We start from the raw sequence: 16,227 nt of genomic DNA, 5'->3' as shown, positions 1-16,227 counted from the left end.
CATGAAAGCAACTCTCATCCATGAACCAAATAAAAGTGACAATGGGGACAGACACATTACACAGCAAAACAAAACAGAAAGTTGATTTGCAAGTTTCCCTCCAAGATGCCGAGTGCCAAGAACTTGATTGTTATCCCATTGAAGACGAGTCCCGAGTATACTAGGGCAGGTGTCTGTGGGAAATTGCGTATTGTAGCAATATCAGCCCCTCCTCAACGGGTTAATTTTCTTTTTCATCCAAGGTTTTACAGCCGCAGAGTTTTGATTGATATCAATTCTCTCAGAACTTATTCTTTATGTAATCGTATTCCTCATCCAAGTGAGGGCTGGGTCTGTTAGTATGTGATGAGTGTTGTTTGATGTGTGCATACATCGCTTTGTATATGCATTCATGCAGCGGCAAGCGATGAATATACAGGAGTCCATTCAAGCCATATTTACTGAGCTCTCTTCATCCGCATTCTCCTCCATTTCTCTTTTCCAGTCCCCACTTCCCTATCTTAGGACATACATAAAGCATGAAATAATGTATATATTGCCCAGAGTATGTAGTACATGTATAAATATGACATACACATAAAGACACACACACACACATATTTCTGATCCCTTATTTTAAGAGCTCATTTTGATGTTCAACCATTAAAACACACACATATACACGCACACTGTATACATTTAGATACAGTAGGTCATGTATACTCCTGGATATTCCAAGGTTTACATTAAACTGCTATGCCATGGCACATCTCGTGTGTGTCCGTAGCCTTCAGCTGCCCTAGTAAACCTTAAGTCCCTGTTTGCAGTTCAACCTATGGCCGATTGTAAACTACAATGTATGCCTACACCTGACTTATTTCTCGAACAAGTTTTTTTGGGGGGCAGATTTGACCAAAGTATAACTAGTACCGTTTAGCTTTATCTAAATTGCTATGGCAACTACATTGTAGCTGTAACTATAATAGCAATTTGCAATTACTGCTTAGAATAACTTAATGAACAAGCATGTTTTCATGTTGTTTTATACTGAGTTTCAGTAATTTAATAAAACTTTCCTCTCCCGCTCGCCACTTACTGTAAAAGTGGAAATTTTCATGGTGTTGAAATTTTTGCACATATGGCACAGCCAGAAATTAGCACGAAAATGAAAGCATGCGAATATTTTTGCTTGCCATATGTTACAGGGGCTCGGTTGATGTCTTGAATCCGTGGAATTAATAACACACGGAAATCCTCTTACCCGGCCGAGCGCGAAAAATTGGTCGTGTGAAAATATCCAGTTTTACATTGTCTTGTTTCAATAATCACGCCATCTTGTAGGATGCTGACGGACAGGGCTGTCCGTTTTGTCGCTGCGAGATCCGAGGGACGGAACCCATCATCATTGACCCGTACCACCCGGACCGGACCAAGTCTGTCAAGTCCCGCAAGCAGGCCATGCCCTCCGAGACCGACAACGACAAGGAGGATGACAAGACAGATGGGGAGGATGACCTTGAGGTAAAGCTCCTTTCGGCAGGATCGTTTCCTCTTTGCAGCTTTTGTAACTTGTCAGCCAATGCGAGTTCTTGGGTACCAGGTTTCACTCAAAAGCCTGAAGTCAGTCCCTGGCAGTGTCAATGTCAGGCGATTTCAATTTCATGTACAAACCAGTTTCTTGTATTGTAGGTGATTTTCAGGTCCTCTCTTTCATTCTAACTGGTATCCCTGTGGATGTACTGATTTTCTCTTTCCGTGCACCTCAAAAGTTTGATGTCCAACAGAATTTTAATCCAGAGTCACAATGATATTGAGCAATGTAATAAGACATGATTCTGTCAGTATGCAACAGCAATGACTTGCTTTGCAGAATGGGTACAAGCATCTATTTTTAATCCTCAATTCACACTACATGCCAACCAGAGGGGGTGTTTCATAAAGCTGTTCTTTAATATAAGAACGACTTAAGAACAACTGGTGATCAGTTCTCGTGCTTAATTATGGAAATTCTGATAATTATAGCACATCAGAACTGATCACCAGTCGTTCTTAAGTTGTTCGTAACTTTAAGAACAGCTTTATGAAACACCCCCAATTCTTCTACTGCTACTCTGCTTCTTCGTTCTTACAGGGACCGTACAGTTCTACAATGTAGTTGAGGTGTAGATTTAGCTTCTAACGTTTTGTGAGATATTCAGAAACCACTCTATGAGATGAAAGAGTATGCAATTGTAAGGGGAATCAAAAGTTTATTTGATGAAAATCGATTTTGAAATAGCCGAGATATTAAAAAAAAACAAGGTGAAACAAAGAGATCCTATTAAAAGACGTGGCCTGTCGCCTTTTATGTTTTTCACTTTTGTGGATATCTCAGCCATCTGAAAACCAATTTTCTTCCAATAAACATTGAATCCTTCTTAAATTACATGCTCTTTCATATTTCATAACTTTCATTGTCTCTCATTATCTCACTTAGGAATGTTATAAACCTGAATCCTCACCTCAACCAGTACTGTACTGTCCCTTTAAGTTGTTCGTAATTTTAAGAAGAGCTTTCACTATGAAACACCCCCCAGTTCTTCTACTGCTACTACTTCTTCTGCTGGTGTTCCCTCACTGACTGGCACAAGTTTCCTGAAGCTGTGTGTTAACGCAAAGGAATCCTCCGTCATTGAGGTTCCAAGATGGTGTTTGCGTAGGACAAGCATTTTGATATAACCGACTAAATTTCATTTGACTGTAATATTATAAGGGGCTCCAAGCTGGCCTAGTCAGTATTGCATCTGTCCTTGCAATCAAATGGCCCAGGTTGGAGTCCCCAGGTGTGAGTTTAGCCAAGCAATGTTGTAAAGTGATCAGGCTGTCCCCCTTGTTATTGGGCCAAGGACTCTGTCTTTCGGACACGTCATGCAACGAATGTCCTGTGTGTGAGAGTCACCACCTATGCTGGTAAAGACCCCATCCACTCAACTTCTGGTATTAAAAAGCAGGATAGAAGTCGGTTAATGAGCCCCACCTGCCTCAACCCTCTATGCAAAATGAACTAAATTAGGGGCAAATTATGAGAACTCCCCGTGATTAACTGCACAATGACAGGTGACTGGGGATGGTTGGCTAACAGTATCAATCAGGTGTGCAGAGACCATGCAAGACAGAAGAAGTACTCTATACACTGAATATTTCGCGAGGTTTCTATTTTCGCGAATTTTGCAAGTCAGGTGCTATTTGCGAAATTAAAGACACACACAAAAAAAGGACTCTGATCTCCATATTAGTGTGACATATTGGTATGCACATTTATTTTCTCAGTTCAGTTCAGTACTCCAAGATCGCGAATTTAACCACTCGTGAAATCTTGGAGAAGTCCCGATTCGTGAAAGTTTAGACTCGCGATGAAATATATGGCATATGCAGTATTTCTGAGCGACTGCCATGTTTTTGTCGGGAATGTGTTGACGGTCATATCGTCGCTTGGGTGACAAGACATTGTATTTGCAATTTTGGTAAAAATGACTTTTTTGGATTAATGGTCAAATAATGGGTTAAGTGATGTCCTGTCCAAATCCCAAATGTCTCACTCCAAAAATGAAGCCACCACGGCATGTCAAAGGAAAGGCTATCCCATTTGCCACAGTGCTTTGGCCGCCATGTTTTTGGCTCTCCTGAACATTTGACATGTTGTAGATACGAGGTCTTGTCGCCCCAGTGATGATATATTCCTTTCCACTCTTCTTCCTACATTGTAGTTACAATGTAACATAAATTCTTATGGGAGTGTTTAGACAATAATGTGTCCTCACCCGTTCTTCTGTGGTATCACAGGTCCCCTCAATTCCACCCTACAACCCCGGTGATCCTGTCTATGCCACACCCAAGAAGGGCGGGGTCGCTGGGGCTGTGCCTGGTCTTCCGCCCCGCCCCTCCCCCTTCTCCTCACCCGGGCACTCGCCAAACAGCTCGCCGCGGTCCTCCGTGCACCACCACCCACATCAGAGCAACGGCAACGACCCGACCTCCCCCACTCCCGTTCTTCCTCCCCGTCGTTACCTTGACGACGGCAATGCGGAGAATGGTCCGGAAGAGGAGATGTCATCATACGAGAATACAGGTATTCAAATCATTGATTCTATTGTCAAGTTGTTTCTTATTCTAGCTGAGTGGCAAATTCGCCTTCATTGATGTAAATGAATGCCGATTATTCAGTCACAGCTATTACTCATATACGCTGAATAATTTGTGTTCATATACTTCAATGAAGGGAAATTAGACAATCAGTTTGCATTGCAGGTGTGGTATTCTGATCTTGAAGCAACATTGTAAACAATGAAACATCTGTCTAGTACTCTACAGGGTTTCTTGAAGAAATTTTGGACGTTCATTTGTGAGATTTGCCAATGCACACAGTGTTCACGTTTTGGTGTTCTTGTTGTCTTTGCTGTATATTTCGAGCTAAAGTGACATCAACTCTTTTTGTGCCTCGCACTTAAACTTGCCAAGCTTCGGCATTTTTCATCAGTATTCACTATAAGTCTATCCTAACCTGACGTAGTTCCAAGGTTAGCAAGCCTACTCAGGTGTAGCAATGTGTCTCAGTCTAACAGGAAGACCATGGTGACACAACAGGGATTAGGGGGATTAGGTAATCTCTGTTATTTGAAAATTAGTTTCCAGATATCTGTGCCAATCTGCAAAGAAACCACTCCAGCTTACGTGCCAGTTGGGGAGCAAAGCACAGTATTTAAAGGACAAGTCCACCTTCATAGACATGTGGCAGTGATATTAGTAGAACACATCAGTGAGAGTTTGAGGAAAATTGGACAACCCGTTCAAAAGTTGTGATTTTTTTGAAGTTTCTGCTCAGTCACTGCTGGATGAGAAGATTACTACAGCTACAGATTACTACAATGTGTACAACGATATAAAGAAAACAAAGAAAATTCAATGTATTTTCACTTTTCTTGCATAATAAAAGAACACATGACTTGCCTCTTTCAGAAGGCAGGGGGAATAATTTTACCCTTTAAATACGTCAGTGACGAGTTGAGGAAATGTGCACTTTTTTTCAAAAACTGAAAATATGTGATTTTCTCTTTATATTTTCCTGATATTGTTGTACGCATGTGACATCATACACTCTAGTAGTCTTCTCATCCAGCAGTGACCGTGCAGACACTTGAAAAATTAATAACTTGTGAACAGATTGTCCGATTTCCCCCAAACTTTCACTGATGTGTTCTAATAATATTGCTGCATTCACTCATTCCACATGTCTATGAAGATGAACTTGTCCTTTAAAGTTTAATGGCAAAATCTTAAAACAACATGAATGGAGCTTGCAATACAAGCTCCACCCACTGTACACACTTCTTCAGTTCTAAAGTTTACTTGGTATAATAATGAAATTAACTGAAACCTAAGGTACTGAAGTCTTATTGCGTACACGTGGCCTATATTTCGGGTATGTAATACAGGGTTGTATCTTACAAAGTAGGACTTGTAAGACCATTATGTGTGACTGAATTTGTGATCAGTAACCACTGTGGCGGGCCCAGCAAAATTGACATCTAGGTCACCTAATTGTGGCATATATTTGTATAGATGTGTATATATTTTTATTGTGCTTGTGTATGTGTGTGGGTGTATGGTTAGACCTTGCCCTTCGTTGTGCGAATCTATACAAGCATCTGAAGTGTTTCCAAATGTACAGAAAGGAATCGCTTTCCCTCAGTTTCCGGAAATGTATACTAGTCTTTTACGATCCTAGAAAACATGAATAATGAATGAATGAGAGAAATTTGTTCCAGATGGAAACATAAAGAAAGTGGTGTTTCGTCTATGGTACTTCACAAGCATAAATGCTGCTATTCAGGTGACCAGGGTGCTGTTCTCCTTGCATTCAAAATAATGCGCTATTGGGATCAGGATCGGACCCATATTTTGAAATTTTTATAGTGAGAAAAGAAATACCTGTTGGTAATGCATAATTTCACAAGATTTGGGTCACGATATAAACTGCAGTGTTTACTTTGTGTACTTTTTTTACATAAAGATGCAAATTTGTGCAGTGAGAACGGTGACCACAGAAAATGTTGAAAGTTACATCCCTGAATGCACTGCACATTTCGTTCCTTGCTATTTGTACCAGCTATGGCGTGCTGCAGAATATTTAATTGGCCTTGTAAAGTCGACCAGTAAGCATACCATTCATAACGTGAGGTCAGCTCTTTGCGAATAATGGCGACTCAAACATTTTAGGTTTTTTTTTTCTTTTTTAACAGTGAGAACGTTGCATCAAAGAGATGTGACCCTGTTCATGATTCAGATTTTAATTTGTTTTGTTGTTGTTTTTTTTCAATGAGAACAGCACTATCGTAAATGTGTAAGCTATATGTGTGACAGCATAAAGGTGCTCACAAACTCTTGAAGTTCTTAGTGTCATAATGACTGTCGTGCTCTCTTGTTTTGCTGTGTTTACATAGCAATGTCTCTCTGCGGGATATTTTATACTTTTGGATTTATAGTGTAGGTTCCTCTTTTTTTTTTCTTTTCCAAACTGAACATTGTGGTAGAGAAACAAGATGAAAACTAACAGCTTCTTTTTCAAAATCCATTCATCAGTTTTTGTAGATATCTTATCGGCCATGTTAGAGGAAAAAGTTGCCGTATTGCACAAACTTTTGACCCTGCCTGTGGTATGAACTAATCCTTCAAAAACGGAGTTTATATTGCAATTAGACCTGGTGAATGGAATAATCCTTCATACTATATATTCAGCAAGATGTCAATGTACTATTTTGTGATGGGTGATAGATTTTGTGCTAATTGTTTGTCAAGCACTCAATGTGAATACCAACTTTTCTACTTTCTCTTTTCCTGCCCTCATATGAAAGGTTTATTGCTACTTTGAATCCATTCATCTCAAAAAGACAGAAACAGAAAACAGTAACTTTACACTTGAATAGGAGTAAAGAAATGACATTACTCTTGAGTATGAAATACTGTTTTCCAGAGCTCTGCCAGGTTTCTAATCTGCAGGAGGTGCTAAGAAAACTGACATCTCTAATAGTATCTTGATAAAAATATTAGAAAAGCCTCTATGAACTTGAAGTTATTTTCTCTTGTGAAATGCAGTCATCTAAAAAAAGACCTTTTTTCCCAACTGATCTGTGGAATCTCCCTCAATTTTTCTGTGTGAAAGTTGGCGGCTCTTTGTTTCCTATAATGATATACCTTCCATTCATAAAATATGTTTTTCTTGGTTATTTTTTTTTCTCACTTTTTGTACCAGCCAATATGTACCCATCTTCTTGCTGTCCCAAAGTATCAAATTTTCCTATTGAAAGTCAAATAATGAAATTTGATACTTCACCTTTTTCTCCTTCTTTTCTTTTTGTTTTGTTTGTGTTTCTTCCTTTCCTGGTTATGTAGAGGAGCGCTTACAATTACTGTGAAAATGTTTTATCACCTTGCTGAAACTGTAGAACTTTCAGGTCTGTTCTCACTCAGCCATTCCTTGTCTTCATCCATAACCTTTCCTCCCCAAAGTTCCAACACCTTCCCTCTCTCCTTTAATACATCAATGTTCTGACTTTACACCAGAGTGCAGTGTTATACTTCCTTATCACTTCACACATCATCCTTTATGTGTACATATCCACTGAAACAGTTTCACCTTTCTACTACCGAAAGACTTATCCTAAGTATTTGCTGACTTTCAAAACAAGTGCCTATACTTGCCATTTCCACCACGAGTTGGCATACTCTCAAGTGTTTTGGCTTTTACATTTAATGAAGAAGAAGATTATGAAACGTTCTAAAAACATGTCCAAAACCTTCGTTAAAAAGTGTTGTTGAAGTCCAAAGGGTGGGCTTAGAGTTAAGGTTCCTACTTTATCAATATCTAAAGATATTTAGTATGTTCATGATGTCTACAGGTGTAAATTTCTTCAATTCGTCTCCCTCTACAAATGATATTTCTTAAGATCACAACTGCTGATCTGTAAATTAACAAACATGTCAGAAAAAAAGAAACCAGTGGGACTCCAATACCACAGCTCCGAAATTCCGACATTGTTTATGTTCAATAGTTCAAGGCAGACGAGGCATGTAATTAAAATGAAAGCAAGATCTTATTCAGAGGGGTGAAGGTTCAGGTGTGAATTTCAGGGGGAGGCAAATTGAGGGAGACAACTTGAAGACATTCACATCTGAACCATCACCCTTCTGAATAATATCTTGCTTTCATTCGTGATAAGTGTTGGCTCTTCAGGTCATTTAATCACAAAAGTAGGTTTTGATGTGCAGCATCTGTATTTTTTTTAGGCAGTTTTTTACTGACTAAGACTGAAAGATGCCAAAAGCATCTGTGAAGAAGAAAATTAGACCAATATTTAAGAAAAATATTGATAAATGCTTTTCTTCTGAGAGCAGATAATAAAAGGTGTTTTTAGCATCACAGAACATTACCTTTGAAGGAAATAGATTGTGCACACACAGGAATTTTCAAACGTGTTATGCATGTAATGTGCATACTCAGCCTTTTAAACAATTGCTGGTACATCTCCTCTCTTCCAGTCATTATTGTACAGTATAAAATTGGTAGAGACAAAATGTGTAAATGTTAATGAAGAAGACATCCCTGCCTACAATTAAGCAGTGATTGAGTTCAGGTTTCTCTTGTCAAGCTTTTTTTCCCCCCTCTTTTCTCCTTTTGGTCATTCTTCAAACCGCTGTCAGTATATTTAGACACACATCTATGTTTAATATCTTCCTGACAGTTGCCATAAATCAGCCGGGCTTTATTGACCATGGTGCTTTAAGCCACTCTATGTCTTCTGGTCCCGGGCCACACCCACTCCCGACCAGTGTCCAGTCGGGGCCGGCCACTGCTCCGGCTACCCCCCAGGTAGCCACATCCAACCTCCTGTATGACCAGCTCGCCGATGCAGAGTCCATGGCGAAACTACGCGAGGAGGCAGCAAGGGCGCCACACAAGCCAGGCAATCCTTTCCGCCGCTCCGTCAGCGATAGCACCAACCCCGGCACGTCGTTCTTTGCGGACTCCGACAGCACGGATGCACAAGGCATGGCACTCGGATCAGATAACATACAATTGTTTTTCAGCCCAAGCGGGCCGGCAGTTCTCCCCGAAGACTATGTGGCATCGTCCACACCTGTCTATGAGAACCAGCGCCCTCTCTTGCCACCCCCGTTATCATCATCAACATCTACGTCATCTTCCGGACAAGCCCCCAATTTTTCATCCTCTAGCCTCATCCTTTCTCCTCAGCTTAAGCAAGCCTTGCCCCCTGTAACCACACTCTCGGGCCAGCCCTTCTGTACGGGTAGTCACGTGACCAGCAAGCACCAGGGCAAAGGTCACGGCCTGCCCCCGCTGCACATGTACCCCAGCCAGGGCTACGGCCCGGCCGGCGCGTCCATGTGTAGGCAGCCAGACAGCACCTATCAAAACGTCCATCTGCTGTCGCAGCAAGCTGGTTCACACGGTATCTATCTCTCCGTCTCTCCTCAAGAAGCATGCCCACTGCCTAAAACTGCAACGTATGCACCCAAAGTGCATGTGCTGTCAATTCGTACTCCCAGTGGATGTTACACATAAAGCATGTGGTCCATTGGTCACTCACCCATAGACATTTCATGCGGTCAAATTCAAATTTTATTCATATATCACTCAATTTCTATTTTTCTCAAAATTTATGTTTGTACTGAACTTATGATTTTTGCATCCAGTTTTGACCTTAAAATGTTTTGATGTCCCTCATCATTTGATGGCTTTCTGATTTATGATTTTGCATCAACGTGTTGCAAAACTTTTTGTTTCTATGACCCTTGACCTGTGATTTGATTTGACATAGCCCGTTATGGAGAGTTTTTCGATTAAGCATTTTGTTTTCAGCTTTGCCCATTTTGCTACTGCTTGCTTCTTTCCCAATCATATCCCTGTTGCTTTGTTCTCAAAACAACTTCATGTATCATGATACTAACCACTGACAGCTTCACAGTATATTTTGATTGGGAGTATACCTTTGTTTATTATGTTACCATGACAATGAGAGTTGTATATCCTCTCTGGTTCTTCTTTGGTTGACAGATCTTTTTTTTTTTGGGGGGGGGGGGGGGGGGGCGGAGGGGAGAGTGATTTGTACAGTGTATTTTCCATGGTAGAAATTCAAACCATGAAAGGTTATCTCTCTTCACTTCTTTCTCCACCATTCTCCTTCCTAGATTTCTTTTCTGATGTCTTCTCCAAGTCTTGCTCAATTCTTCCGCCTCCCCTATCCATCTACAGATATTACATCTCCATTCTTCACACCCATCTTCCACTCCCTTCACATCCATCTTCCCCTCCCTTCACACCCATCATCCCTTCTCTTCACACCCATCTTCCCCTCCCTTCACACCCATCTTCCCCTCCCTTCACATCCATCTTGCCCTCCCTTCACACTCATCTTCCCCTCTCTTCACACTCATCTTCCCCTCCTTTCACATCCATTCTCCCCTCCCTTCACACCCATCTTCCCCTCCCTTCACACTCATCTTCCCCTCCCTTCACACCCATCTTCCCCTCCCTTCACATCCATCTTGCCCTCCCTTCACACTCATCTTCCACTCCCTTCACATCCATCTTTCCCTCCCTTCACACCCATCATCCCTTCTCTTCACACTCATCTTACCTCCCTTCACACCCATCTTCCCTTCCCTTTACACTCATCTTGCCCTCCCTCCACACTTATCTTCCCCTCTCTTCACACTCATCTTCCCCTCCTTTCACATCCATCTTTTCCTCCCTTCACACCCATCTTCCCCTCCCTTCACACCCATCGTCCCTTCTCTTCACATCCATCTTCCCCTCCCTTCACTCCCATCTTCCCCTCCTTTCACATCCATCTTGCCCTCCCTTCACATCCATCTTCCCCTATCTTCACACCCATCTTCCCCTCCCTTCACACCCATTTCCCCCCTCCCTTCACATCCATCATCCCCTCCCTTCACATCCATCTTGCCCTCCCTTCACATCCATCTTCCCCTCCCTTCACACCCATCATCCCTTCTCTTCACACTCATCTTTCCTCCCTTCACACTCATCTTTCCTCCCTTCACACCCATCTTCCCTTCCCTTTACACTCATCTTGCCCTCCCTCCACACTTATCTTCCCCTCTCTTCACACTCATCTTCCCCTCCTTTCACACTCATCTTCCCCTCCTTTCACACTAATCTTCCCCTCCCTTCACACCCATCTTCCCCTCCCTTTACACTCATCTTTCCCTCCTTTCATACTCATCTTTCCCTCCTTTCACACTCATCTTCCCCTCTCTTCACACTCATCTTCCCCTCCCTTCACTCCCATCTTCCCCTCCTTTCACATCCATCTTGCCCTCCCTTCACATCCATCTTCCCCTCTCTTCACACCCATCTTCCCCTCCCTTCACACCCATTTCCCCCCTCCCTTCACATCCATTCACATCCACTTCCCCTCCCTTCACACCCATCATCCCTTCTCTTCACACTCATCTTTCCTCCCTTCACACCCATCTTCCCTTCCCTTTCACTTATCTTGCCCTCCCTCCACACTTATCTTCCCCTCCCTTCACAATCATCTTCTCCCCTCTTCACACTCATCCTCCCCTCACTCTCTCTCTCTCTCTCTCTCTCTCAACCTATGTCAGTACCTTCGAACTCTGAATTCTTCCAATCTCATCAAACTTCATTGCCAACACAAAAGATCTTTATTGTCATCATTATTTATTTTTCTGCTTAAGAATGAAAAGTTTGTTATATTTTCCCCCCACTCATTTTCTATTTATTAACATTATTATTTTCTGTTATAAATTACTCTCCCGAACATCAGAAGATTCATTTACATGCGATTGTTTGTGAAATTTCCCTTGTTCTGTATCCATTTTAACAACATGTTATGTTCAGTGGAAAACAAAAAAATGTTCTGTCCAGACTTTGTTCTTAAGCATTTCAGCTGTTGGTTCTTGTCTTTTATTTCCTCCTTATCCTGCTGTTAATGTGCATGTAATTAATTGTCATTCCTTAATGCTTATGATTTCAGCTCTGGCAACTTATGAAGTCATGTGGCATATAAAGTAACTTCATGCTAACCATTGCTTTTCCCCCCTATATATTAACAGAATTGATTTGTATCTCTTTCTCTCCTCTTGATTATTTTTATTTCCTTTGCTTTTTATGGCTTTGAATTGTTTTCATGTGATGTAATGTTGTCAGCAGTAACTAGCTGACTGTTGTACCAGCATGCTTGCCTGTTCCCATATTAATCCATGTCCATTTTTAATTCATTTAGTCTAACAAAGAGGCACATTGTACGATGCTTTTTATTTTTTATAGGCCTATCCTTTTTTTCTCTTTTTCATGTTTTTTTTTTGCGCATTCCACATACATATTTAAGGTGTATTTAGAAGTTATCATCATCTCTTTCCAAACTACTTTGTGGGGAATTACAAGTGTATATAAAAAAAAATGCAGACAGCACCATCATTCATTTGCTGTAAATAAATGTTTTTTTCGTATATTCTTTACGTGGGGGAGATGGGTCTATTCCTACGAGCTGGCATACCATTGTCCAAATTGCCTGCATAATTTTGGTTTCGTGCCAAACCTGTGATGCCATCCTCCACAAAACTCTTTTTCTATCGCCGTTTATTGCACCTCAACTGGGCTAAATGGGAGTTTCCAGGAAATATCAAATATTCCTGGTAGGTGGTGTCAATCAGAAATGAAATCGCCATCTCTTTGATAACATCTGTGTGGAGTGGGACTATACTCCCAAAGGAGACACCATTTTGGTTTTGTTATTTTCAGTTGTCCCACCCGCAGTGAGAACGCGCTTGAAATGTGACTTTGTTCAAGAGGCATATTTCACATGCGTAGGCCAACAAACTTTTCCATACTAGTCTAGATTTGACTTGGGCAGGGTTGAGTATTTACACCGAAATGTGGGATTGATTATCAGTTATATTCTATCCCTCCTGCCCCCCTTGTAGATGCTGGCATAACACTCCTAGCCTATCACAATATTACATTTGCCCATTTATTTGATTTCAAGCATTTCAACACAGTTTTGATTTGAAGCAAAACTTCACTCAGGGATCAAGTTGATGCCAACAAATAGAAAGATATTGTGCACACGAGCAGAAGAGTAACAGCCTGATTTTAAAGTAGGGGAGGAAATTTACAAAAGTCATAAAGCAATTTCAGTATTAAACCACAATCGATTGTCTCCCAAAATGTTCATGCATTATTTATTAGCTCATTGGATCACATATCCCTGAATGTGAGCACAAGGATAAATTTTCCCCTGCGCTGTTATGTAGTTGAAAGTCAACCTTGTACATTGTACATTGATCAAAGATTTATTTTGGCATGTCATATGCTACTCCACCTTTATTCTTGTTTTGCTCTCTTAATTTGTTTCAGTTTTAAAGTTGTTAAAGGAGTTTGCATGTCATGCCGTGCATGTGATATTAATGTGGAATGTTGCCAGTTGATTTCTTTGTCTGAGACAATAACCGCTAGCATCTATCAAGTGGTATAAATTAGTACATAAGTACAGTTTGTTATTTAGCATGGTGGAATGGTGTTGATCCAGTTTCACGCCAAAAAAACAGATTTTTGACTCCCGTTGTGCCCTGTGTAGTGTGTCAATGGACAGCTTGTTAGAGCATTATTTTTAAGTACAATTTTCACTTTATGTTCAAGTTGGCATTAGTAATAAAGTCAATGCCTTCTCTCTATCAAACTATATGTCTTGAAAACATGCGGGCTATGCTCAGTTTGGGTATAGTGACGTCCAATATCTCTCTCTCTCTCTCTCTCTCTCTCTCTCTTTGTTAATTGTATTGATAATGTAGTGCTCAGTAATTGACAGGTGACCCATTCAGAATATTGGATAGGAAGATTGGACGGGGAAAGTAGTGGAAAAATTACTACAAAAATTGGTTGCCTAGGTGATAATCAGGGTATTTAAGTCAACACATGCCACCATGCATTTGTATTGCAAAGGTCCTATAAATTTATATAAATCTATATTTATTGAAAATCAGAGAGGGAGAGGAAGAGCTGAAGAATAATATTAAAAAATTGATTATGCTTCTCTTTGCATTATGTTGTCTGCAGTATTTATTAAGTATATAAATTCACTGGCTACTTTTAGTTTGTTTTTATTTGTAGCACAAAAGAGTACAAAGCAAAACAAAAACAAAAATGGTAAAATGATAAAGAAAGAAATAGGAACACATAAAAGGGAGTCCGCCTGGTGCTTATTAGAAGATTGTGGACAGTTTTGGAGTTACCTGTCATTTTAATGTCATTCTTTTTTCTCTCATATCCCCTCCATTTCATCCTCCTCCTCCTCCTCCCCTCCACATCAGATGATTCAGACAGGGAGTACGCCGTTCCTCCCGCGAGGGGGCAGGGCCTGGGCGCCGTGCCTCCCCCACCACCGCCGCACCACGCTTCGCATCAGCAGACCAGATCTGGCACAGGTTTGGCAAGAAAATTTGATAGACATACACCTGTAGATATGCCGTGTATGTATATACACATGTAGATATACAGTGTATACATACACCTGTAGATATACCGTGTACATACACCTGTAGATATAGTGTATGCATACACCTGTAGATATACTGTGTACATACACCTGTAGATATACCATGTATACATTCACCTGTAGATATACAATATGTACATACACCTGTAGATATACCGTGTACATACACCTGTAGATATACAGTGTATACATACACCTGTAGATATATTCACTTTTTCTTACCAATGCTAAGTATACATTGTCTCTGTTCATTTATACATTATGTATTTATTGCACAGTGATGCTAAAAAAGAAAAAAAGGTATGTTTTTTTTGCAGTTCTTGCTTCTGTATTTTGTCCAAAATGCTGAAGCTTTCATGGAAAATAATGCGTTTTTTTTTTTAATCTTATTACAATGTATATGTGTATGGCAAAAGGAGTAGAAATACTGATTTCCACCAAAAATATGCTTTTTCAGCCATCAGAATACTGCAGTGCAGTCTGAAGGTTGGCACCACTTATTGTATTTTAAAAAAAAAAAACCTTATGATTTGCATTGCTTACAAATTCATGTATTCACCCATGATTTATTGATTTACAATGTATGCTTTGTATTTGTGTTACCTTTGTATTGAAAATAAAAGCATATATAAATGACATTGTGATTTTTCAAAAATACATACGCATACTGTCTGCGATGATAATCCCTCACAACTTTATTCCAATATTTTTCAACCTCACTGTATCATATGAACAGCAGTGTCAAATTGAAGCATTTTCTAGATTTATTAGCATGGCGATATTTGTTTAAAAAAAAACTCTTGGAAGTTCACAGCACAATTCTTCAAACTCGCCACGTCAACATCACCATACAGACTACATGGCTGTGTTCGGCAGTTTGCTAAAGTACAGCCACCACAGTTTTAAATGGTGCTATTCACGATCTGGCATATTGAAGTCGGCACCAGTGTAGAGCTTTCAAAGGCGATATAAACCATGGAAGTGAGACAAAGGTATGCGATGAGTAATGTGCTCCTTTGTGCTACACAGTTTAGTTTTTGTCACATTAATGCTCATTGCATTGTGTCGAAGCAGCTATGCTGCCCAACTTTGGCAAAAGGAAGCAAGTGACATTCCAATCGAATTTGAGTTATTAATGTTTTCACAATTCACATAATGAGCTCTTCTTCCAGGCGAAATTTCATGCAGAAACACTCATCCTACTAAGAGATATGTTAGATAAGACATCATGATAGTCCATTGACGTCAGTGTAAATGACAGACACATTTTGTTCTTTTACGAGAAATGTCACTTTTGTCACTTGCTCCCTTTTGCCAAAGTAGGGCAGCATGGGCTTTTCTCCTCTCAACCGACTTTCACTCCTATTTGATCTCGAACCACTTTCACTTTCAGTGCGCGAACCTCCAGAAGAGTACAACCTCCCGCCCACGCCTCCTGTTACTCAGCAGCAGAATCCACTCTTCCCGAGGGGTGTCAACTACAACGCCAGTGCAGCGTCAAACAGTCCCACCCCTCCACCCTTGAACAGAGCATCCCCACAGGTGAGTGGGCTCTGCCCGTTCCATTGGTGCTATCCCAGTGGGTAGGTTTTGTGTTGTGTGTGCCATGTGTGTTTTGTATTATATATGAACTGAGATCTCTAGCACC

At 40.6% G+C, this 16,227-nt stretch overlaps 1 protein-coding gene across 1 annotated transcript in view; it reads left to right on the top strand.

Moving 5' to 3' along the window:
* Positions 1-16,227, top strand: part of LOC139711394 (uncharacterized) — a 58,184-nt gene that overhangs the window by 34,598 nt on the left and 7,359 nt on the right. The window contains exons 6-10 of the mRNA XM_071623279.1: positions 1,321-1,500; positions 3,802-4,087; positions 8,757-9,485; positions 14,395-14,508; positions 15,973-16,121. Coding sequence (XP_071479380.1) covers positions 1,321-1,500; positions 3,802-4,087; positions 8,757-9,485; positions 14,395-14,508; positions 15,973-16,121 — 1,458 coding nt within the window. The remainder of the gene's footprint in view (positions 1-1,320; positions 1,501-3,801; positions 4,088-8,756; positions 9,486-14,394; positions 14,509-15,972; positions 16,122-16,227) is intronic.

The sequence above is a fragment of the Diadema antillarum genome, unplaced genomic scaffold, assembly GCF_040938485.1.
Source record: "Diadema antillarum isolate AM-2024a unplaced genomic scaffold, OU_Dant_1.0 seq00001654_RagTag, whole genome shotgun sequence".
NCBI lineage: Eukaryota > Metazoa > Echinodermata > Echinoidea > Diadematoida > Diadematidae > Diadema > Diadema antillarum.
This window is presented reverse-complemented; position numbering and strand designations above follow the sequence as displayed.